The 27,430-nt window shown below is 34.8% G+C and overlaps 1 protein-coding gene across 1 annotated transcript in view; it reads right to left on the bottom strand.

The window, feature by feature from the left end:
- Window positions 1-26,870, bottom strand: part of LOC123686089 (metabotropic glutamate receptor 7-like) — a 66,515-nt gene extending 39,645 nt beyond the window's left edge. Inside the window, exons 1-3 of the mRNA XM_045626068.1 lie at window positions 26,695-26,870; window positions 13,326-13,492; window positions 1,909-2,063 (exon numbers count right to left, since the gene is read on the bottom strand). Of these exons, the coding sequence (XP_045482024.1) occupies window positions 1,909-2,063; window positions 13,326-13,492; window positions 26,695-26,769 (397 nt within the window). The 5' untranslated portion in view covers window positions 26,770-26,870. The remainder of the gene's footprint in view (window positions 1-1,908; window positions 2,064-13,325; window positions 13,493-26,694) is intronic.
- Window positions 26,871-27,430: the final 560 nt, after the last annotated feature.

Below are 27,430 nucleotides of genomic sequence, written 5' to 3'. Positions count from 1 at the left end.
TGGTATTCAAAACATTGAACATAGAAATGAATTTTGTTTCATTCGAACAACTCCTGAGACATAATTCTAAGAACATAGATAGATAGATAATCTATTCATCAATCACTCAATACAAGAGTCTTGACACGTCATAAAATTACAATTGAATATAATTGAATTGTAAAAAAAAATAATAATAATTTCTTATGTACAGTCAATATGGTCAAATACAATATACACTAAGTACAATTAATATAATATCATATATAGAGTTTTGGACACAATTATTTGTAGTTCAAGTTCAAGTTCATTGTTGTTTAGAAATACATAATGGACTAGTTTAGTGATGTCGATAATACTATATTTGACACGATAGAATTAAAATATAGAGCAAAACTGATAAATCAGTGAAAAAATTTTGAAAATCCATCAATAAATGACTGAGAAATAGATTATTCAAATTTACGTATTTTAGCGCGGAAGGTCTTTGGTCTCCGACTCGTCTGTGACGTCACGCCACTTCCCTGTGATCGCTACACCATAAATTACGTTTAAATACTAAGCCGCGCCAAGGCTCTCGCGCCGTTTGTAGTTCTACAGTGTAGTTTTAACTCGAGTTTTGTTTTTATGTCACCATAATGGAAGAAGGCTTCGTGAAAGGACAAAGTTATTTTTACTCAATAACTTATTTCAAACCAACTTACACCTCAGTATTTTTATTATCAGAAATAGACAGCTAGTACTGATAGGTACTTATATCGAAATGATCTTCACACACGTATGAAGTAGCTTTAGGTCCAATTAAGTCACGCCTCATTAATTTGCACCACTTCTTCCTTTGATTCATGCCATTTGGTACATGAAAAAAAAAATTATTGGCGTTTATAATTGTCGTGCTTGCACACATAGGCACAACACAATATTTGTAGGATTTTTTTTTATTTCAGCCATCGTGTAATGAACAAAACACGATACGAACGGCACAAGTGATTATACACCAATGAATTCGTAAGCACTCTGCGAATACCAGTCGCCTCGAGTAAGTGGCGTGACGTCACACACTAGACTATGAAATTATTCTTCCAAACGCAACTTCAAAGTCCCATAACATTTTCATTTCTAGAGATATTTCAATGATTCTTCCACATTTTTGTTTCATTTTACTTAAATTTTCAGACTTAATCCTTAACAAAAAATTGGAAACTAGTCCATTGTACATATACATGTCAAATTCATCAACAACACATAAAAATTCACATTTAACTATACTAACCAATTAGGGAGAGTTGAAATTCAATTCATAAAATTTATCGTAGCTAGACAACGCATGAGATTTCAAAAATTCAGTGAGCTTAGCTCCAAAGGAAGCAATCTCCAATATTCTGGCAACTTGCTATTAAACTTTACAGCAAGATAGTTTGAACCAACATGTGACCTGCTCAATATCAAAAAAACACAGACATGGTGGCGAAATGACTCAAAGCACAGTACGGGGAAAAAGGGCTCAAAAAACTACCGAGAACTGGCATAAAGGAGATCGTTTCTGAAGAAAATCTAATTGGATCAGTTACATCGCCCGTATATGCCACGAACAACTTTCGGCTTATTGTAACAAGCTCAGAATTATTAGGCAGATCAATCCATTTTTTCTCATAACCGAAAAGACGTGTATGAAAATGGTCCCTTCATCTATGCCCGCCCTTTGATCTACACACGTTCACGATCGCAGCCCTATCATTCTTTGAGCCCACATATCCGATTTGCAGAGAGGATAGACTGCATGATATGGACCAATGTTTCCGACTGACGTCCCCTTTTCAGTCAAATCTGACGAGCTGAATATCTGGGCTATTCGGAAGGTGGCTGTACCCACTTATCAAGAAGCGTTTCCCTGGATTTGCATTATTCATAAATCATGCTGATATTTACCTTTTATTGCATTGCGATGTGGGAGAATCGTAATTGCTCCTTCGGCTGCCCATTCTTGATCTCTCACGGGATGAACTTTCGCGCCCCAGGAATCGCTTCCTATCCATAGGAAATAGCCAGCTTTGTTTGCTCGAATTGTAGCTCGAAGGAGTTTTCTGGAACAAGGAATAAGAAATGAGAAAACACCTTTACCTTGCCTACAAGAACTGATGAAGAATGAGAAATGAACTGCTTTGAAGCCGGGAGCTTTCGATTGCTCATTCAGTTATCCTCCAATTGCGCCTTTGGGGACCGCATATAGCTATATACATATAAAAGTAATGATAAATCGACTTTATTTTTCATTGAATGTACTTTGACAATGCTGAAAAAATATAAGAAAAACCTAGCAAAGGCTGTGTTCACACTCAACCCCGTTTGTTTGTCAGTTTCTAAAACTACAAAATTATTTAAGGAGTAATCCACTTTGAACAATCCTTCTACTCATAATAAGAAATATTCGGAATATCGACCACCAATCAGTCTTATCTCAACGGAACACACATAAACTTAATAATTTGAAGAGGATATCCTTCATAAGAAATAAACGGAAATATACTAACTGACAAAGAACACTCAGAAGGAGCTGTTTAAATTTAAATTTTTTTTTGGTAAAACATAGATAGTATAGCAAAGGAATAAATGATTGAATTTGGAGAAAAAAATCGTGAAGGTTTTTTCATGTGAACAATTTTTGTTACTTGAATATTGTAGTCGCTTTTGCAAGTTTTTTAAATTTTTCAATGAACCAGCTGTTCGAGGAAATCCAAAGACGTCAACATTGAAATGTGGAATGACATCAGGTGGTCTTTTCTGATGAATCTCGATTCTCCTTGGGTGCATATGATGACTGAAGAAGGGTTAGACGACGTCGGTGAGAAATATGTTCTCTCTTACGTAAACCGACTCGAGAATGCAATATTTCAACAAGATAATGCCCGACCTCATGTAAACTTTTTCGAGGCGATCCATGTGAATCTTTTGCCATGGCAGCCTATATCCCGCGATCTTTCGCTCATAGAGCATTTTGGAACATCATGGGTAGAAGGCTTGGAAATTTAACCTAGCTTCTACGGCTTTGGCGGCTCTGAGACATGAAGTACAGGAAGCTTGGGATAGTATACCTCGATAAGAAATAGACCATCTTATTGCATCAATGCCGAGACGTGTTGGGGAAGGTAAAGACATAGTATAAGGAAAGGACAGTAAGCCAACCGCCGTTTGACGGCAAGGAAATAGTCACCAGAGGTCGCTACTGTAGTTGGATTTGGAGAAGTAACTCGATAATAGATGGCACTGAATCATGAGCTATAGATGGCGCAGAAATAATACGATAATTCATTCAGTGGCGTGGTTGAAAAGGGGTCGCATGACATTGCCAACAATTTTTATGTTATTATTATGTTATCACAAATACACGCCACTGGCGTAAATGCTTATTACAGAGCAGAAAAAATATCAAAATATAGAAATCTTCTGACCACTCTATTTCAAATATTTCAGTTCTTCAAAATAACACCAATTTTTTCAGAGGGCTCCACTTTACGGACCAATTTTTGACAGTAAAATTCGAGTTGAACGTGAGTAGAACTAGATGGCGCTCAACATCAACAAAATCGAAGAAAGCACTACACTGGCTTACTATCCTTCACTATGGTAAAGATAATCGCGGTAGACAAACACATTATTAACAAATGTATTAAAAAAAATTGTAAACCCTTCGTTTTTTCCTTCAAATTTCAATAATTTATTCTTTGCTATACTATCTATGTTCTACCAAAAATAATTTAAAATTTGAACAGCTCCTCCTGGGTGTTGCAGTTTCTTCGTCAGTTAGTATACATCAGAAAAAGAAGTGACCCCGAAATCGGATAGATTTTACACTCGATAGCTTCACCTAATTGCTCTCCTTATTTTTACTTATTTCATGATATGTAGATACACCAGTTTCTACTGCTTCATTATGAGTATAGGTTTTTATTTTATCTACTGAAAGGGAAAAATTCGAAATCAATACAGCCATACATGTTGAGGCTGACACAATCGCGAGCTAATAAATCGAAACTGGTAGGACAACTCTTAGGTCTGGACTACATAACAATAAACAATACTAATCTCGCTTGGCTCGGCCAGTTATGGTATCAATCACAATGTGAATTGATGTTGCCATATAGCCATGTAGTATTTTGCATAAACCAAGCTGCGCAATCACATTCGTGTAAGTATAATCGCCTGAGAAATCCTAATGGTTCCCTTGGTAATAGTCAAATAGGGAGAGGAAGTGAATTCAATTAGGTTAGGTGCGGTTAGTTTTCCTTGATAATCATCGAATAATTGGCAGATGTAACTGATTTATACGAGTATTATAATAAGCCGGTATTATTTGTCCTATATTAGTTCACTTTGATCTAGAGGTTCCTTTGTCACCAGCTTATCGTGAATCTTAGTCCTCTGTGGTCTATTTTCAATATTGATCCGCTAGTGATTGAGTCGATGATGAGATTATCGTATCAATTTTTTTTCTGTTTCAAGAATTAGGAGTTTCAATCGGATTTGTGTAAAGAATTTTTCGAATGAATGACAAGAAGTCAAAGCATTCATTTCTAAAAAAAATATCAAATCGAATAAAAGGCTCGAATCGACCTGAAAATTTGGAATGGAAAACATCCTTTCATGATTTGGCTTGCAGTTATTATTTCTTTATAATTTTTCGTTTCCTGAAGAATATTGTTCCGAAGAATCAATAAATGAAAATTCATTAAAAAAATCTCAATATATTATATGTGTTCTCCAAAGTCGCAATTGACGCATTAGTGCCATTTTATTATAATTTTTTTCTTATTCTATACTGCTCTTCAGAAGAAAGAAACTTCAGAAAATATTGATATTTATGTACTCTTTTGACATAATTGTTTTAAGAGGCATAGTAAAGTAAGAATATGTGGCGGTGGCCTAGAGGTTAAGAGTGTAGATTCACTCACCGAAATGCGACAAGGTGCCGGGTTCGAGTCCCGGCGGCTCCCGATAATAATAAATTTCCCAAGCGTCTGGGACACGGCACACACAAATATACCAAAGTCACATTGATGAGTCCGGTGTGTGTACCAGGGACGAAACGCATAAGTAGGCATATATGAAATCCTACAAATATAACCACAAAAACTCCCTATATGTTTTTGTGTACCAAGTTATATATACATACAATTCAAAACATTATATACGGATGTTGTTTAAGTTTACTTGTAGTTTTCGAACGAATAAATTTATTATTTATTTATTATTCATTATTTATTTTCAAAAAATTCAGAGTTCCCTAACTTTCGAAGAAAATATAGTAGGCGAGGCACTTTCATCGAGTTTCGAAGGAGAACCCTCTCTAGAGGAATTGCTGTGATTCATCACGAGATCAATGAGAAAATAATGTAAAATACTCCATCCATCTCCATAGCAAAGCATGCTGACTTTGTCCCAGCACGGTTAGGTCTTTATCTCGAGCAGTACCGATTCACCGAGATTACGTAGTCCAGGACTCCATCTCTCGGGTAGGGAAAGAGTGACTGATATCTCGGAAATATTCGGTATTCTTTTTCAATATTCTTCTGAATGAAATCATACATATAATGAGAGCACTTGGAATTGTAAAATATTTCAATAAGGAGAAATTGACCATTCGATGAAAAAAACTCGAATTTTTCTCTACAATAATATAGTCCCGGTTCGAATTGATTATCACAGCAAAGTTGAAAAAGCTTCAAGGGTAGGCCTATTATTCCATTATGAAAAGAAAAGTAACGAACATAATCCATCAAAAAGGGGGCCAAACCGTGCCATCAAAAAATAAATTTCTTATCGCCCTTCTGTTTGAAATCGCTCAGGAGATAATCACGCTGCCTTGCATTCACATCATCGCGAAATTTCTGTAGGGCGCGAAATCCTCAATGTAGAGAACCCTTAAAACGATCCTATTGATTTATGACGTATTCTGGCGATGTATAGGACCGAAATCGAACCGAATTGCTACCTTTCGTTCCACGTGAAAATGTTGCATTCCATTTGGAACACCATCGGAAAAATCAATTATGAGGGTAATGATGGGCCATTTCATCCCTTGATCAACAATTCCGGTGGGGACGTCAACTGAAGCAAAGCGAGGCAGACCTGGATCTGTAAACTGATTTACAAGAAAAATTGGCTGATCGGTTGAACGACGCAATTAAAACAAAAAATCGCTGCATGCATTTGTGCACTTGTACGTGATGGAACTGTGAATGGGCGAACACTTTTATCACATGTGTATATAATTTCGTTGACCCCTGCAATTAATTCCATTTGTAGCTAATGGACTCTTGCACTTGAAGGCTTAGGGCTCGGTGCTTCCAAAGATTAAATAAAAAAAAATATGTTGAGAATCGTTGGGGAAATACGTCCTAGATTAGGGCTATGTGGCAATCCTGAGCAGCGCTAGATAGATATAGATAGATTGATTGAGCTACACAATTATAACGAAAAATCGCTGCATGCGTTTGTGGAAATTACTGAAATTGAACTGTGTTCTAGCAAACTTTTGTTATACAGGGTGGCCATTTGAAAACGAAACAGACGAGATTACAGACGAAATTAAGTTTTTCGATAGAAATGCTCGGACAGGTCGATTTCTGTTTCGAGGGGGACAACTTAAGATGTAGGTTACGGACGCATAGCGCTTCAACCCTTGCTGCTACAACCCCCACCCCCAATTTTTGAATAGGGAAGATGGGGTGAGTGATACCTCAATTTAAAGGTATTTTTATACTGATTTCAGCGCAGTAATTGTTTTTTCATTTTATGCATTAGTTCTCGAAATATTCATGCGTTAGTTAGTTAGGAAGGAAGCCACAGTCATGGTTGTTTTGAAGCTCAAAATGTCGATTTTTCACAAAACACTACAAGTGCCATGAAAACACCACTTCATTTTCAAATACTTAGTTAAGAATATTTCGAGAACTAATGCATAAAATGAAAAAACAATTACTGTGCTGAAATCAGTATATAAAAATACCTTTCAAATGAGGTATCACTCACCCCATCTTCCCTATTCAAAATTTGGGGGTGAGGGTTGTAGTAGCAAGGGTTGAAGCGCTATGCGTCCGTAACCTACATCTTAAGTTGTCCCCCTCGAAACAGAAATCGACCTGTCCGAGCATTTCTATCGAAAAACTTTATTTCGTCTGTAATCTCGTCTGTTTCGTTTTCAAATGGCCACCCTGTATATGTATACCATTCCATTGACCCGTGCACCTAGGACTCCCGAGCCGTGATGGATATGTAAACCTATTAGTCAGAAAATTTGGCAGATCAGTGAAGCAACACAACGAAAAATCTCTGCATTCGTTTTTGTACTTATACAAGATGTTGGAAGAGTTACATACCTATATCATTTTGATGTCCCCCTGCAAATCACTATTACTCTTGAAGGTTTTGAGGATTGGGGTCAACAATATACAACTTAACTCCTAGATTAGGGCTATGTGGGATTCCTGCGCCGCACTGGATATTATCTCCTATCAAATGTTTATCATTACGTTGACCCCATTTATAGCTTTTGTCTTTTAGGCTCATAGGCTAGGGGATTCACTTCAAATTCAATAAAAAAAAGAAACTCTTCATTCTAACGATTGAATTTATGTTATGTATCGTTGATACCTTTAAGGAAGCGAGATGCTCCAGATTAGGGCTATGTGGGACTGATTGGCGAGAAAAATACTCAGATCAGCTGAGCAACGCCATTGAAGAGAAGAATCCTCGAAATTGGTTCCATTAGTAGCTAATGGGTCTAAAATTCAAAAGCTTTTAGGCTCAGGGCCGATTTTAAAGCCCATCAAAAACAAGAACTGAACTATAAAAATTATTGAGAACAGCAATTATAGCAAAACCTACTGCATGCATGTGGCATGTGTCTGTGCACTTTATCTCTTATCGAATGTTCATGATTACATTGAACCCATTTGTAGCTAATGTCTTTTAGATTTATGGGCATGAGGATTGAATTCAAAGCTAATTAAATAAAGAAAAATTCCATTCTACCTATGTAATTCATGAAGAGTATTGTTGATACCTTTAAGGAAACGAAATGCCCAAGATGAGGGCTATGTGGAACTCCTGAGAAGCGCTGGATACGTAAACTGATTGGCGAGCAAAATACTCAGATCGCTTGAGCAACGCAATTTCAATGTAAAATTCTCGAAATTGATTCCATTAGTAGCTGATGACTCTCAGACCCAAAAGCTTTTAGGCTAGGGGTTGATTTCAAAGGCAATAAATCACAAAAACTGACCGATAAAAAACAGCAATTATAGCGAAACCCACTGCATGTATGCATTTATGCACTTTATGTCTTATAGAATGCTCATCATTACGTTGACCCCATTTGTAGCTAATGCCTACTAGTTTCATGGGGCTCGGGTATTGAACTCAAAGCTGATACAAAGGAGAAACTTTTCATTCTAACCATTTCATTTATGTAGAGTATCGTTGATACCTTCAAGGAAGCGAGATGCCCCAGATTAGGGCTATGTGGGACCCCTGAGAAGCGCTGAATACGTAAATTGATTGGTGAGAAACATTTCCAGATCAGTTTAGTATTGCAATTGAAGAGAAGAATCCTCGAAATTGATCTCATCAGTAGCTAATGACTCTCAGACTCGAATGCTGGTGGGCTCGATAAGAAGTTATTGCAAAAGTCAAAATTCTCATTCTCTCCCATAATTTGCCGCCCCTGACCGAAGACATCTAAGTCTCTTCTCTGAATATGCCTTGCATATACAGGGTGATTCACCGGGATGGCCTTTTAGACGTTTATGGAAAACTAATCATAATTTTGAGCTGAAAATTTCCATATTGGGGGCATATTTTCAGATCTCTACAACTTCCGGTTATACCGGAAACAGACTACTACTTCCTTATTTCAAATGGCACACCCAGTATATTATTGCATCATAAGATAGCTTTTTTGATGGCAATTTCAGCAATATGCCAGACCTTGGGTAACAATTCAACGGTTCATGAGTTATTGGGATTCTTATGAAAAAAAGGGTGGCGCTGAGGATTCACATTTTTTTAATATTTCAGCAGAAAAACCTTTTTTCGAAAACAATTTTTTCTTTTTCGATTCCGCAAATACGTAGTATTATAAGACTGTTTTCGGCTTGGAGCAAAAATGTACAGGGTGCTTATAAGAGGATCATGAACTTGGACAACTCAAATTCATCAAAACTCAAGATTTTCAAATTAGAACCTATATTTTTTATTATTTCAGTCGATTCTACGTACAAAAATAGTGGTTGTTACTTGAGCAAACCCTATACCTAAAATTAATACTTCAAGAGTTATCGGGGAAGAACTTCAAATGAGGAAAAACTGCTAATGAGGAAAAACTGCTATTTGTAACTGTGTTAATAACTGTCTGTTACTTCCAGAAAACACAGAAAGAAACTAAAATTCGATGTTTGGATAACTAAATTTTACATTTTATGAATTTTAATTAATTTTTCGTTGGGATTGTTGAGAAATCCATAAACCAATACAATTTTCAATTACGAATAATTCATTATAATTCTTGATATGTCAAATTTAGTTATGAAAACATAGTATTTTAGTTTCTTTCTGTGTTGTTCGGATATCGCAGACTACTCCACATAGTTATAAATAACGGTTTTTCCTCATTTAAAGTTCTTCCTCGATAACTCTTAAAGTATTCATTTTAGGTATAGGGTTTGCTTAAGTAACCCCCACTATTTTTGGACGAAGTATCGACTGAAATAATAAAAAATATAGGTTCTAATTTGAAAATCTTGAGTTTTGATGAATTTGAGTTGTCCAAGTTCATGATCCTGTTATAAACACCCTGTACATTTTTGGTCCAAGCCGAAAACAGTCTTATAATACTACGTATTTGCGGAATCGAAAAAAAAAATTTTTTTCTCGAAAACAGCTTTTTCTGCTGGAATATTCAAAAAAATGTGAATCCTCATCGCCACCTTTTATTTCATAAGAATCCCAATAACTCATTAACCTTTGAATTTCTACCCAAGGTATGGCATATTGCTGAAATTGCCATCTAAAAAGCTATCTAATGATGCAATAATATACTGGGTGTGCTATTTGAAATAAGGAAGTAGAAGTCTGTTTCCGGTAATACCGGAAGTTGTAGAGATCTGAAAATATTTCAGGGAGAAAGATCATATTCTCAAACCCCGATATGCAAATTTTCAGCTCAAAGTTATGATTAGTTCTCCATAAACGTCTAATAGGCCATCCCGGTGAATCACCCTGTATACTGCTCTTCAAAAGTTAGAAAACTGCCAATGTGTTTTTATGTACTCAGTCAGTTACATACACACATTTCAGAATACTATTTATATGTTCAAAAAATTCAGAGATCCCTATCATTTGAAAAGCAGTATATGTACAAACGTTTCAATTCTCTCTGAAAACCCAAACCGACCCTGAAGATCAATCCAAATGGCTCTTCAACAATATAACTTACCCGCTGGTCTCGTGAGGTCGATTTGCAGAAAACACAAATGGGACAACCCGATTAACTAATGGCTCGAAATATAATACCTGACATTCTTTCAACATGAGCCGGAGATGTTACCCTGTGATATATCGTTCCAATCTTATTCTTCCAACATAATAACTGGTCGTTTTTCTGTCCTGCCATAATGGATGATGGAAAGGAAAAAAGATTGTTTCTGGATTAGAATGAGGCATATTTCAGAGGGAATCCCCTAGTCATTTCCGGGAATCATTTTATTGCCGATCATTATTTCAGGAGTAACTGGAGGTGAAGTATGAATTAGGGTTTAGTTAGTCATCAATTTTGTGAAAGTTAGAGGCGTATAGAAAAAAGATCCAGTGTTCTCGATTGTGTCAGCAGAAGGTAGGAACTGCTGATGTTTCTGATATATATGACCACCAATTGGTTATAAGGAGTCTCAAAAGTTTCACTTTGAATGTTGTAAGCTTGCCTTCGATGTCTGATCCTAATTCAAGTTGATATTTTTCGTCACATTTCGGTAATGTCATTATAATAATTATTTTATTTTTCATATTGAGTAATGCTGCTGGATTAAATGATGTGGGGATGATTCAATACCGTAGACCTTTTAATATGAGCTATAATGTCCATCTCATCAATAGGTATGTGGTTTTGAATTCCACTAAATTTTCTATTTATTGCTTTGTGAAAACTTAGTCCAAAAATTTTCTGATGTCAGAATTATAAGCAATCTACCATTATTCTCGAAAATTTTCGCAAAAATTCTATATAGTCAAACGTACAATTTTCTACATATATTATGCATTCAGGTGAAATATTAGCACATTGACTGTTCATGCATCAGTAATCGTTGACATCATAGACGCTTATAAGTATTAGCCAGTGCCTCGACGATAAGATCTCATTCAACTCATATTAATCTGCTAATAACCTTTAATGGTCTAATGTCTTATGCTGCTGAAGTTATTTCTGGAGTTCCCCAAGGTTCAGTAGCTGGATCTTCATTTTTTATAGTCAACACACCAGATATTGATAGATTGAATGGTTCAGGCTCTCGAGGATGATTCAATTGAATTTAAATTCTTTCAAGAATGTTGGATAGGCTTCCAAGGTTTTTAATGATGGCGCACACGTTGTCGAGCGACTCTGTACTGAACACAATCCCATCCCCAAACCTGAGCAACAAAATCAATTCAAACAGTTTTCTAATCATTTTCATTTGAAATGATGAAAAACTGAATTGATGTTGAAGGTTGAAATATACCTACTACTACCAAATGATATTTGCCCAGCTTGCTTGCATTCCAGAAGTGTTAAAAGCGATAAACTATTTCTATATATTTTGGTGTCCCATGAGGCCAAACAATAAATGGAAAATAGGATAACATAATCACTCCCGGTTGAAGAGATAATAATTCTCATTTTATATTCATAAATTGGATATGGTTGGAATTGGGGAAAAGTAAATATTGTTTTTTTTAATTAAATCGGAAAAGGGCTTGAGTATGATATTTACGCTAAAAATCATTCATGACAGATTTATTAACAGGACACATTATGTGTGATTCATCAATGGAATAACTTTCACATTGAAACTTTTCCCATTAGAGTTTAATCATTATATTTTGAATTTTAATTGAGTATATGATGCAATAACGAATACAGCGGATGTTTGCCTCCAGCAATGTGCTTGGCATTATCTATAATTTGTAGATTTTTTTGATTCTGAAAAATAATTCAAAAACTGAGTGCTATGTCAATTTGAATAGAACATCTAGTGGTAGGCAAAAGAAGAAGTCCACATAGTAAGACTATAAATATGTAGATTCCCCAACTCTCAAATTATTCTTAATCTAAACCTGTCAAAGAATCATCTCCTTTTGCTGGAAGATTAGCTTCTCGAAGGTAATTTTCAAATTAATCTTTCCTAATTTTTCAATTAAGCCATCTACTTCATTCATGAAATGAACATCAGATTCGACCGAAACACCATTATTTGAGCTCAAATGCCTGCTTCTATGCAGCCTCACCACCAAAGATTGTATCTGTCAAGGAATTCATTTAGAGGGGATTAACCATGTTGACAATTTGATCATACTAGTGCTATTATGCTCTTGTGAATGTTAATTCCATGGCAATCTGATAAGAATGGAGGGAGGTAATTTAATTACATGGATGATCCCTAAATTGAATGATTACTTGAAAAGATTGTGAAATTGTTGATTGAATGGAATTATATTTATTATGAAGATGAAGATAATCTAGTTTTCATAATCGTTTTGAATGAATCTCTTTATTTTCCTTGAAGCAATTGGTAGATTACACAATCGAAGTAGTTGAGGATATCACCTGATATTTGTAATATCAAAAGTTCATGGAAGGTTCTACAACTTTCTTCGATAGCTTTCAAACATTCAAGACCTTACTTGCCGCCAACATCAGCAAAGATAATCTATCCTTTCTCCTCTTACGATAACACTGTGCAACACCTGCTGTTCTCTTCTCTCAGAATAAAGCTACGTTAACTTAAGTTTACAAACTTTATCTCACTTTTGGATTTATTAACATCTCTGAATTTGGCGAACAAGAAAACTTTGATATGAAAACTGCCGTTTATCATAAAGCACAGAATCAGATCTCAGCTTTCATCATGATCAACTAGTCGGAGTAGTTGAAAAGTTTCCGCATTTTATAACATTGTTCATATAGATTTATTTACAGCTTCATGATCATTTTGTCAAACCCAGAATAAAATGTTTGAATTTTTTTCTTTGATATAGTGAGAAATAACGAATTATGAACTGAACAAAAAGTTATGAAGTCAAAAATTTCAACATACCGAGTGTTGTCTTCATCAACGAAGAGTATAACAGCTCTGGCTTGTTTCTGTAATAGTTTCTCGATGATTCTGTCGAAGTCTTTTGGACTAGAGTTTCTTTGGATTTTTTCGGTAACAGCTATGCAGATATTGGCTTCTGATGAATGTGATAAGAAGGAAGCAATACCCTGGAAAAAATAACTAATGTAATAACAGTTGATCATCTTTCAGTAAGAAGCGTCATAGTGAATTCACATATTCAGATTACGTTTAAAAAAATGGCCAAAAATAATTTTCGGGTTTCATTTAATTATCTTTGGATATATTCATAAATGGAAATACTTCCATTTCATTCTGTATCAGGAACTCTTCGGTAAGCCTATCATAAACTAAATGAACATGTTTTCTTTTCAAACGTACAATAACAGCGTAATATTTCGACGGAAAAGTGCATCTAAAAGTTCTACTTTTCCTAGAATGGTATGACAACCGCAACTAGGTTAACTTTTCATTGATCAACCAATTATAACGAGCGTTAATATAAATCTTATTCAAAGTTGCATTTATTTTTATGAATTTCAAAAAACTTGAAAAAAATAGCATATTTTATTCGGAGTAGTTACTTTTGATGACTCGCCATCAATTACCCACCTCACTACATTCGGCGGGTAAATATAGGCTCACCATGAAAAGTGACCCTTTTCTTCATGAAATAATAAAATATCGTTACAACATATTTGTTTGAATGATTGAGTTTCCACCAACAACAGATTTCAAGGATATTTTCGATTTAATTTTTTGCAGCTGATCCAAACTTAATCGAAAATTACCACGTGATGCATTTCGCTATACCGTAGCTTGTATCTATTCCATCTAACGCGATTCCATCTCGAATCTAATTTGTACTATACAAGGCTGCGGTCCAGCTATGGGAGTTGAACAGTAGGACAATCCACTGGACTAACACTCCTAGACTTGCTCAGGCAAAGAAATTCGTGAAGATTTCACCTACTTACACCAGAAAACTCCTGAAGCTGTCACGAGCGGAGCTTCGGGTGATGGTGGGACTGCTGACGGGGCACTGTCGGTACAAACATCATTTGTACCGTATGGGTAAGTCAGCAGACGAGATTTGCAGGCTCTGTGGATCGGAAGTAGAAACTTCTGAACACTTGATATGCAAGTGTCCAGAGCTGGCTGGCCTAAGAACCATTCACATGGGCAAGCCGGTCCTGGATACCAGAGAGGTAATGGCCAAGGCCCCTAGGGAGGTTGTCAATTTTATTAACGTTGTTGACGACCTCCCTGGGTTTCTATGAATGAGTAGGGTAGTGAACAAAAGATCTGCATGGTCGCAGTTCCCGGAAGGCTCACCGAAGCAAAACGACCCCAGTTCAAATAATAATAATAATAATCTAATTTGTACTAGTGGATATCAACTTTCACTGAAAGTGGGTTCAGTCCAGTGTGAAATAGGTTGCTCATCACAGCATCCATCAGGTACATCCTGGAAACACAACTGAAGCTTGCAAAACGTTATTTGCTTAAAACTACGCTGGGAGTGTTCCCGAAATGACAGTCAGAAAGGTTTACGATTTTAGTCAAAATAACAGTAACAACTGTATGTCTGTATTGCTTATGACAACAAGAGGTTTATGGATATCTAATTGAAAACTACAGAAGAATTTTCTAACTTTCAGTTAAATTTCATCATTTCATCCACGAGTAATGTTTATCCGCCTAGTTACCCTCAAAAGGATATTAAACTGAATGGAAATATCGAAGGCGATGTCAGTAAAGGATATAAGATGCACGAGAACGACGACACGAAGAGAAGACATCAGAATCACCCTAGAAACTTCATAAGAATGTGATGATTCCGGAGAATGAGGTTTTTGATCAAGCTGCAGAGCAGGTGACCACAAGGGTACAAGATAAATCCTGATAGACCACAATGATTTGGAAAATTTTCTCAAAAACAACAAGTACAAGAATGACAGATAAAGTGGAATAGAAGCAATTTAAAATTGAAGAGATCAAGAGTATATGAGACTTAGACCATAAGAAACGTAGAACAAACCAAGATGCCAAAAATGTAATGAGATACTTTCAATGAAACATATACTCAAGGATTGAATATGTGTGGTCCTCTCAAGGAGATACTGAAAGAAGATGAGAATTCTTAGAGAGATATAATTATTTTGGGAAAAAATTGAAAGGAGACCTAGCAGCACAAAGAATACAAGATTCTGATATCACCAGAATGACGTCACACTAAACTAAGAAGTCATACACCAATTAGCAAGAGACAGCAAGGGTCTAAGCAGCCAAACGCCATATAAAAAGATACAAGGGAAATAAAATAAACTGTTAAGACCTTAAATATATATGACGTCGTTCGTAGGAAACCTACATGTCCCCAGAGTCTTTCACAGATGTTCTAACGGGAAAGTCCAAGTAGATTTTCGAAAGACATCCAAATGACGAGCTTGAAGACTAGTTGACTACAACCCAGTGAAGATGTGAATAGAATTCCAACCTTTTTTGAATTTCGCTCTAGTTGTTCGATCACAACTCATATCAAGCTATCAAAATGATGGAACGAAAGGAAAAATAAGAAAAAATATCATTTCTATCATTAGTATAATGGGATATATTTCATCTGAAAACATATTAGATATACTCATACTGCAATCATTTGTTCCAGGAAACCATGAAAATATATGCAATTATATTTACATTTACAGAAGTGGAAAAATCCAATAAAACAAGACCGTGATCCTTCACATTTGAATCGAAATGGAGTATCAACGTAACTGACTTGACCTGGTTCCTTCGGTTACACTTGAAGCTTCTTCACAAAGTTTCCTTTATGCATCTTATTAAATTCATAGCAGATTAGGCCGTCTCTCACAAAGAATAATCCAGCTCTTCATTTATTGACGTCCTCGAAAAACACACAAAGCCACCAAGTTAACCTTGGGGCAATTCATTCCAACTTCAATGTAAATCGTGACTTCATCACAGCAAAACTGAATGGAATGAAATTTGATCCGATGGAATGAATGGATTTACTGCATTTCCTAATAAACTGCTCCACATGAGTCAGGGATATTGACTTAAATTGCAAAAAAATATAATTTAAATGAGATTTTTGTGATGAAGATTCTTATTAATATGATTTCAAGTTGCAGGAAATAAAATTAATTTCATCCTGTAGGTCTGCGCGTATACAGGGTGGTTGAGAAAAATCGAGTTAAATAACCATATTTTATTCTCAGAGAATCCAAACATTTCAAGAATATCAATACAATGTATGGCATCCATGGGGATCAATAATAGCTTGACATCTTCTTTGCATACTACACACGAGGTTGTTGAACTTTTCTTGAGAAATGGATTTATTACGTTGCATTGATGCAGTTTATTACTTGATATCAAATTAAGTCTTCACTTTCCAACACTCGGTGTCAGAAATGGAAATATAATCTATTTCCTACTTTAGGGGGTAGCCTTAGGTTCAAACTCTAATGCCATTTGCTGATTATCTTCTTCCTTTCCCATAAATCAAAAATATAGGATATAATTAAAACTAGCAGCTCCAAGTACTTGTCGGGTTCAGAATACCACATCCTGCATTCAACGATAAATGGGGTTGAATTATTATATCATAGGCAATTAATTCAGAAATACATGAGATTAAATTAGCGAATGGAAAAATAATTATTGATTTGTCATTGGTCCCAGTACAAGGACGAAAAAGTGAAAAATTGACCAATTAGATTATTGAAAGAATTACAATAAGTGACCTTGAAAACTGAAAACAAATTTTCCTCACATTCAGCTCCTCAAAAATTAAATTGAAGAGTGAACTAATTGGAAAGACTTGTTGAACTTGACCTTAAAAACTAATTGAAGAAACGCTGAAAGGATACAACATATTGATTATCCCTTCATGCGTCGCCATAAGTGTAACCGTGAATTTGACCTTGACAATCAATGAAAAAAGTGCTGAATGGATATTGCATATTGATTATTCTTTTATGCGTCGCCATACTTGTGATAATGAACTTGACCTTGAAAATCAATAAAAAAATGTGGAATGGATACAGCATATTGATTATCCTTTTATGCGTCGCCATACTTGTGATAATGAACTTGACCTTGAAAATTAATTAAAAAAATGCTGAATGGATACAGCATATTGATTATACCTTTATGCGTCGCTATACTTGTTAATGAACTTGACCTGACCTTGAAAATTAATCAAGAAAATGTTGAATGGATACAACATATTGATTATCCCTTCATGCGTCGATATACTTGTGATAATGAACTTGACCTTGAAAATTGATAAAAAAAATGCGGAATGTATACAGCATATTAATTATCCCTTCATACGTCGCCAAACTTGTGATAATGAACTTGACCCTGAAAATTAATAAAAAAAAATGCTGAATGAATACAGCATATTGATTATCCCTTTATACGTCGACATACTTGAGATAATGAACTTGACCTTGAAAATTAATCAAAAAAATGCTGAATGGATACAACATATTGATTTTCCTTTCATGCGTCGCCATACTTGTGATAATGAACTTGACCTTGAAAATTAATTAAAAAAAGGGTGAATGGATATAGCATATTGATTATTCCTTTATGGGTCGCCATAGTTGTGATGATGAACTTGACCTTGAAAATTGATAAAAAAAAATGCTGAATGAATACAGCATATTGATTATCCCTTCATGCGTCGCCTTTAGTGTGAAAGTGACTTTGACCAAGAAAATTATCAAAAAAATGCGAAATGGATACAGCATATTGATTATCCCTTTATGCGTCAACATACTGGTGATAATGAACTTGACCTTGAAAATAAATTAAAAAAATAATGAATAGATACAGCATATTGATTTTACCTTTATGCGTCGCCATACTTGTGATAATGAACTTGACCTTGAAAATTAATAAAAAAAATGCGGAATGGATACAGCATATTGATTATCCCTTTATGCGTCGCCATAGTTGTGATAATGAACTTGACCTTGAAAATTAATAAAAAAAATGCTAAATTATTACAGCATATTAATTATCCCTTTATGCGTCGCCATACTTGGGATAATGAACTTAACGTGAAAATTAATTAAAAAAAACTCAATAGATACATCATATTGATTTTACCTTTATGCGTCGCCATACTTGTTATAATGAACTTGACGTTGAAAATTAATAAAAAAAATGTTGAATGAATACAGCATATTGATTATCCATTTATGCGTCGACATACTTGTGGTAATGAACTTGACCTGACCTTGAAAATTAATCAAGAAAATGTTGAATGGATAGAGCATATTGATTTTCCCTTTATGCGTCGATATACTTGTGATAATGAACTTGACCTTGAAAATTGATAAAAAAAATGCGGAATGTATACAGCAAATTGATCATTCCTTCATGCGTCGCCATATTTGTGATAATGAACTTGACCCTGAAAATTAATGAAAAAAATGCTGAATGAATACAGCATATTGATTATCCCTTTATACGTCGACATACTTGAGATAATGAACTTGACCTTGAAAATTAATGAAAAAATGTTGAATGAATACACCATATTGATTATCCATTTATGCATCGACATACTTGTGGTAATGAACTTGACCGTGAAAATTACTCGAAAAAATGCTGAATGGATATAGCATATTGATTAATCCATTATGCGTCGCCATACTTGTGATAATAAACTTGACCATGAAAATCAATTAAAAAAATGCAGAATGGATACAGCATATTGATTATACCTTTATGCGTCCTTATACTTGTTAATGAACTTGACCTGACCTTGAAAATGAATCAAGAAAATATTGAATGGATAGAGCATATTGATTTTCCCTTTATGCGTCGATATACTTGTGATAATGAACTTGACCTTGAAATTTTTTTTTTTTTTTTTTTTTTTTTCACTTTTTATTGAGGTTTACAATCTACTTCTGTGAAGTATTAAGCAAACATGATGAATGTTATAGACATGTAGAGGATATTAAATATTAATACTCCTTCATTATTCTTCAATTCAAGTCAACTGGCCAGGTTCTCTTCAATCTTCTGATATTGAATGGACTTTCAACTAGCTGATTTATTAGGTTGTTTTCGTGGCCCTGTAGGTTCTGCTGATATTTGTTGAAACGCTTTCTGATTTCTTCTTCGATGAATGGTATTCCCAGATCATTGTGGATGGTGAGATTGGAGACGTACCAAGGTGCGTCTGTTAAAGTGCGAAGTATTTTTGATTGAGTTCTTTGAATGATGTTTTTGTTTGATGGTTTTGCGCATCCCCAAAATTGAATGCCGTAGGTCCAAATTGGTTTGATTATTGCCTTATATATTAGTAATTTATTCTTAAGGGATAATTTTGACTTCCTACCTATGAGCCAGTACATGCTGCGGATTTTCAGATTGATCTGTTGTTTCTTTGCTTGAATATGTTTCCTCCAGTTCAGACGTTGGTCTAGATGTATGCCAAGATATTTCGCCTCAGTACTGATTGGAATTTGTTTGTTGTTTATTTTGACCGGAGGACATAGGCTTCTTTTGTTAGTAAATGTAACATGTACTGATTTAGTTTCATTTATTTTGAGACGCCATTTTCGATACCAACCTTCTAGTTGATTCAGGAGTAGCTGAAGATATTCCGAAGCTGTTTCAGCATTCTCGTGAGTTGACAGTACTGCTACATCATCTGCATAGGTAGCTATCGTGCTGTTGGGATGTGTTGGTAAGTCAGATGTGTAAATGAGGTATAGGACTGGTCCAAGTATGCTTCCTTGAGGAACTCCTGATCTGATTTGAAGTGTAGGTGATATCGCTCCTTCGTATTTGACCGCAAAATGTCTATTAGTTAAATAGGATTTAAACATAACGAAGTATGGTTGTGGAAGTAGCTTCTTCAGTTTATATAGGAGACCTTTATGCCACACCTTATCGAATGCCTGAGACGAGTCTAAAAATACAGCTGAGCAGAATTTGTTTTCTTCGATACTAGTGGAAATGGTGTTAACTATGCGATGAATTTGATGTGTTGTTGAATGGTTTTGTCTGAATCGTAGTTGGTGGTCTGGTATTATGTCATGCAAGTTTATGTCACTTTTCAGTCGTTTCAGTATTAGTTTTTCGAATAGTTTTCCAATTACAGGTAACAGACTTATGGGTCTATAAGATTTCACATCATTTTCGGGTTTATTCACTTTATGTATCATAATTATTTCAGCATATTTCCATATAGTGGGAAAATATGATAGGCTCATCATTCTGTTGAAAATTTTTGTAAGGAGAGATATTACTTCTTTCGGCAGTTTTTTCAAAATTTCTGCAGTAATAAGATCGTATCCTGGTGCTTTTTTGTTTTTCAGTTTTTTTATTTCTTGCCATACTTCTCTAGAGATAAATGGTTTGATGGGAAGAGACATTTGGCAGGCAACATCCAAAAATGCTTCTATTTCTTCTTCAATATTGCTCGATTGTGGATGATCTGGGGAGAAAACTTGATGAAGATGTGCAGCAAAAGTGTTCGCTTTTTCCTCATCTGACTTTGCCCAATCACCGTTCAGTGTTTTGATAGGCGGTTTTCTTATTGTGGGTCTCTTAAGCTTCTTTGTAGCCTTCCAGATGTTATAATCGTTGTTATCATCAATCTGCTGGAGATGATTTTCAAATTTTGAGTTAAAATGTTCCTGGAGTATTTTATGAAGTTTTCTAGAGTACTGATTGCATATAGTTTTGTCGATGGGATTACGGGATCTTTGCCATCTCTTTCTCGCTCTCCTTTTCTCTTTCAATAATTCTCTGATTTCTGCAGGTATTTCTGCTTCGAAAGTATTTTTTCTTGTCGTAGGCGGTGTACTTTCCCAGGCCGCTTTCTGGATCATTTCTGTTACATAATTTGAAGCAGCTTCCAAATGTTCTGGTTGTTGTAGGTTGATATCTAGTGTGATGTCTCTAGTTAATATTGACTTGAACATTTCCCAATTTGTTTTGCCCGTTACGAGTGTAGGCTTATTGTCCTTAAATTTTGCTGATGTACTGATCGTTAACAAGATGGGTGAATGATCCGATGATAGGTCTGAAGTTGGTTCTACATTGATATAATTATTGCTGATACCATTTGAAACAAAGAAATCTAATATATCAGGAATTTTGTTTGGGTCAGTTGGCCAGTAAGTTGGTGTGCCTGATGAAATTACTTCATAGTTTTTGTCCATAATAATTTTTATTAGGTTGCGTCCTTTTGGATTAATCAGTCTTGATCCCCAGTGAAAATGTTTTGCATTCCAATCTCCTCCAACTAAAAACCGGTTTTCAAAGTTTTGGAAAAATGTCTTATATTGAATCTCTGATATGTTATGTCGAGGTGGTGAATATATGGCAGATATGTCGAAGCTCCACGTTTCTGTAAATACTCTAATGTTTGATGCCTGTATCTCCTTAGTTACGTAGTTATTGAGGGTATGGTGCTTGATACTTTCCCGAATAAGTATTGCTGAGCCTCCATGTGCTCGACCATCAGGGTGTTCCGTTGAGTATGTTTTAAACTTAGGTAATTGAAAAACGGTCTTTTCGGTGAAGTGAGTTTCTGATATCAACATTATGTCTATATTGTATGTGTTTATGAATGTAAGTAATTCATATTTATGATTTGGAAGGCCATTTGCGTTCCAGGAAGCTATTCTAATTAACTTAGCCATTTTTTAAGTTCACAAGAGTTGTTAAAAGATTGAGTATGGTCTGATTTTGATTCATCATCTGAGAAATCATGTATTTGAGGTCTGATAGAAAGCTTTCCATCATTGATTTCATGGATTCCGATTCGGTGCTCTGCATAATAGGCTGTTCTTTTTGTTTTTGCAGTACTTGAGAATATGTTCTTCCTGTTGCCGTTTGTGTATATGGAATGTAGGTTTGCTGATCGTATGTGTGATTACATTCTTGATTTGTTTCTTTCCTCAACTGTTGTGTTGTCTTGGGATTTTGGTTCTTCGGTTTAGATAGAAGTTTGTATACTTGGCATCCTTTATAATTCGCTGGATGATCACCTTCACATAATGCACATTTAGCTGGAGTTGTTCTCGGTTTTGCACATGTCTTAGAGTCATGTTGGTTGCCACATTTGACACACATAAATGGCCTATTGCAGTAGCTTTTTGAATGTCCATATTCTTGGCATCGGGTACACTGTATAATCTCTCTTTTTTTCCTTGGTGGTTCTATAGTTATTTTCATGTTTGATATGTATTGTAATTTGTAAATATCTTTGTTATTGTCTTTGGGCTCTAGATCTACATAGAATAAGGGAAGCGGTAGTTTCGATATTCTGTCTCTAATATTCATAATATTTCTAACTTTGTGGCCTGTTTTTTCAATTTCCTGTTTGATTTCATCAGTGGGTACGGTGGAATGTAAATGTCGGATAACAATTCTATAAGCTCTGTCCTGCTTGACTTGGTATGTGTGATATATAATATCTTGCTCTTTTAAAAATCGAACTAAACTTCTGTATGTTTCCGGCACGTTTACATTTATCTTAACGATGTTGTTAGACAGAGTTTTTGAATAGTACTGTTCGTTGGCTATGGCACTAGATAGTATTTTATTCATTTCATAATAATTTGTGACACCATGTATAAAAATTGGTGGTGGTTTGGAGATTCCTTCAGATGTTTCGGCTGTATTCATATCATTTGAATCATTGTTGAGATACTGAAATCTATTTTGCGTACTGGTTGACGGATTTTCGATAATCTCTGGTGAGATGCATGAACGTTTTCGTTTTTTGACTGTTTGCCAAGAATGGTCCATTTTTTTCGTTCCTGCTGTAGGCTGAGATTGGCTCATATTTTATTTTTTAGTTGTCCGGGGGACAACTTTATTGTATTTTAACAATTTCAGTGAAATAATTTTTCACCTAATTTTATGAATAAAAATAATTTGTTTACATACGTTGAAACAGATGAGTGTTGGAGAGATAATTGAACTCGTTGATGCACACGTGTACTCTCTAGCACAGCTGTAACGCGAATGACCTTGAAAATTGATAAAAAAAAAAAAAAAAAAAAAAAAAAAAATGCGGAATGTATACAGCATATTGATTATTCCTTCATGCGTCGCCATATTTGTGATAATAAACTTGACCTTGAAAATTAATTAACAAAATGTTGAATGGATACAGCATATTGATTATCCCTTCATACGTCACCAAAATTGTGATAATGTACTTGACCTTGAAAATTAATAAAAAAATGCTGAATTAATACAGCATATTGATTTTCCTTTCATGCGTCGCCATACTTGTGATAATGAACTTGACCTTGAAAATTGATTAAAAAAAAGGTGAATGGATATAGCATATTGATTATTCCTTCATGCGTCGCCATATTTGTGATAATGAACTTGACCTTGAAAATTAATTAACAAAATGTTGAATGGATACAGCATATTGATTATCCCTTTATACGTCGACATATTTGAGATAATGAACTTGACCTTGAGAATTAATTAAAAAAATGCTGAATGGATACAGCATATTGATTTTCCTTTCATGCGTCACCATACTTGTGATAATGAACTTGACCTTGAACATTAATGAAAAAAAAGGTGAATGGATATAGCATATTGATTATTCCTTCATGGGTCGCCATAGTTGTGATAATGAACTTGACCTTGAAAATTGATAAAAAAAATGCGGAATGTATACAGCATATTGATTATTCCTTCATGCGTCGCCATATTTGTGATAATGAACTTGACCTTGAAAATTAATTAACAAAATGTTGAATGGATACATAATATTGATTATCCCTTCATACGTCGCCAAAATTGTGATAATGAACTTGACCTTGAAAATTAATAAAAAAAATGCTGAATGAATACAGCATATTGATTTTCCTTTCATGCGTCGCCATACTTGTGATAATGAACTTGACCTTGAAAATTAATTAAAAAAAGGTGAATGGATATAGCATATTGATTATTCCTTCATGCGTCGCCATATTTGTGATAATGAACTTGACCTTGAAAATTAATTAACAAAATGTTGAATGGATACAGCAAATTGATTATCCCTTTATACGTCGACATACTTGAGATAATGAACTTGACCTTGAAAATTAATAAAAAAAATGCTGAATGGATACAGCATATTGATTTTCCTTTCATGCGTCATCATACTTGTGATAATGAACTTGACCTTGAAAATTAATCAAGAAAAGGTGAATGGATATAGCATATTGATTATTCCTTTATGGGTCGCCATAGTTGTGATAATGAACTTGACCTTGAAAATTGATAAAAAAAATGCTGAATGAATACAGCATATTGATTATCCTTTCATGCGTCGCCTTCAGTGTGAAAGTGACCTTGACCAAGAAAACTATTAAAAAAATGCGAAATGGATACAGCATATTCATTATTCCTTTATGCGTCACCATACTGGTGATAATGAACTTGACCTTGAAAATTAATTAAAAAAATGCTGAATAGATACAGCATATTGATTTCACCTTTATGCGTCGCAATACTTGTTATGATGAACTTGACCTTGAAAATTAATAAAAAAATGTTGAATGAATACAGCATATTGATTATCCATTTATGTTTCGACATACTTGTGGTAATGAACTTGACCGTGAAAGTTATTCGAAAAAATGCTGAATGGATATAGCATATTGATTATCCCTTTATGCGTCCATATACTGGTGATAATGAACTTGACCTTGAAAATTAATTCAAAATATGCTGAATGGATAAAGCATATTAATTAAACCTTTATGCGTCGCTATACTTGTCAATGAACTTGACCTGACCTTGAAAATTAAGCAAGAAAATGTTGAATGGAGAGAGCATATTGATTTTCCCTTTATGCGTCTATATACTTGTGATAATGAACTTGACCTTGAAAATTGATAAGAAAAAATGCGGAATGTAAACAGTATATTGATTATTCCTTCATGCGTCGCCATATTTGTGATAATGAACTTGACCTTGAAAATTAATTGAAAAAAGGGTGAATGGATATAGCGTATTGATTATTCCTTTATGGGTCGCCATAGTTGTGATAATGAACTTGACCTTGAAAATTGATGAAAAAAATGCGGAATGTATACAGCATATTGATTATTCCTTCATGCGTCGCCATATTTGTGATAATGAACTTGACCTTGAAAATTAATTAACAAAAAGGTGAATGGATATAGCATATTGATTATTCCTTCATGCGTCGCCATATTTGTGATAATGAACTTGACCTTGAAAATTTATTATCAAAATGTTGAATGGATACAGCAAATTGATTATCCCTTTATACGTCGACATACTTGAGATAATGAACTTGACCTTGAAAATTAATTAAAAAAATGCTGAATGGATACAGCATATTGATTTTCCTTTCATGCGTCACCATACTTGTGATATTGAACTTGACCTTGAAAATCAATCAAAAAAAGGTGAATGGATATAGCATATTGATTATTCCTTCATGGGTCGCCATAGTTGTGATAATGAACTTGACCTTGAAAATTGTCAAAAAAAATGCTGAATGAATACAGCATATTGATTATCCCTTCATGCGTCGCCTTCAGTGTGAAAGTGACCTTGACCAAGAAAACTATTAAAAAAATGCGAAATGGTGAAGCATATTGATTATCCCTTTATGCGTCACCATACTGGTGATAATGAACTTGACCTTGAAAATTAATTCAAAAAATGCCGAATGGATAAAGCATATTGATTATACCTTTATGCATCGCTATACTTGTTAATGAACTTGACCTGACCTTGAAAATTAATCAAGAAAATGTTGAGTGGAGAGAGCATATTGATTTTCCCTTTATGCGTCGATATACTTTTGATAATGAACTTGACCTTGAAAATTGATAAGAAAAAATGTGGAATGTAAACAGCATATTGATTATTCCTTCATGCGTCGCCATATTTGTGATAATGAACTTGACCTTGAAAATTAATTAAAAAAAGGGTGAATGGATATAGCATATTGATTATTCCTTTATGGGTCGCCATAGTTGTGATAATGAACTTGACCTTGAAAATTGATAAAAAAAAATGCTGAATGAATACAGCATATTGATTATCCCTTCATGCGTTGCCTTTAGTGTGAAAGTGACCTTGACCAAGAAAATTATTAAAAAAATGCTGAATGGATGAAACATATTGATTAATCCCTTATGCGTCGTCATATTTGTGAATATGACCTTGAAAACTAATGAAAAAAATTTCTATATCTTTCAGAATTAGTGTTTGTTCATGTTATGATACAGCTGTATAGTCTTGTGGAATTTGAAATATTTCATCGCAAAGGATAAGTCAAAGATATACTTACACGTTCACCATAGTCTCCTTCCACTGCTACTGTGGACACGTACTTCCAGCCAAGTTCCTTTACAATTTCAACCATAGCTTGTGCCTGGAAATTGTCTGGAGGCACAACTCTGCTGAAGTACTCGAATCTGGTTTTATCTGACAATTCAGTGCTTGTTGAAGCATAACTGATTTGTGGAATCTGGAAAAAAATAATTATTAAAAGATTAATCTATGCTGCGTGGCATAAATTAACAGGTCAATTGAAAAGTCCCTGGTATACCATAGTGAAACACATTTTTTGGGCAAAATTCGAATTTATTATTCAACATAGTTGCCTATACAGCGATTATAGCAATCTTCCAACTTTTCGATACCATTTTTGTAGTACGATTTGTATTTCACTTCAAAATAGGCCTCAGTTTCGGCCATTACTTCTTTATTGTCGCCAAATTTCTTTTCAGCGAGCATTCTTTCGAGGTCTAAGAATAGGAAAATTCGCTGGGGGGCAGATCTGGTGAATACGAAGGATCCAGAAGCAATTCGAAGACTAATTCATGCAATGTTGCCATTGTTTTCATTGATTTGTGACAAGGCGCATTATCTCGATGAAACAACACCTTTTTTTCTTCGAATGGGGCCGTTTTTTAACGACTTTATCCTTTAAACGATTCAATTACGCTATTTAATGAACGCTGAACTGAAATGATGAAGCCATGGTTCATCTATTGTCACATCTCGACATAAATTCAGGTTTA

This window comes from Harmonia axyridis, chromosome X (genome assembly GCF_914767665.1).
Source record: "Harmonia axyridis chromosome X, icHarAxyr1.1, whole genome shotgun sequence".
In the NCBI taxonomy this organism is placed as follows: Eukaryota; Metazoa; Arthropoda; class Insecta; order Coleoptera; family Coccinellidae; genus Harmonia; species Harmonia axyridis.
The sequence above is the reverse complement of the archived record's forward strand: the minus strand, read 5'-3'. Positions and strand labels throughout refer to the sequence as shown.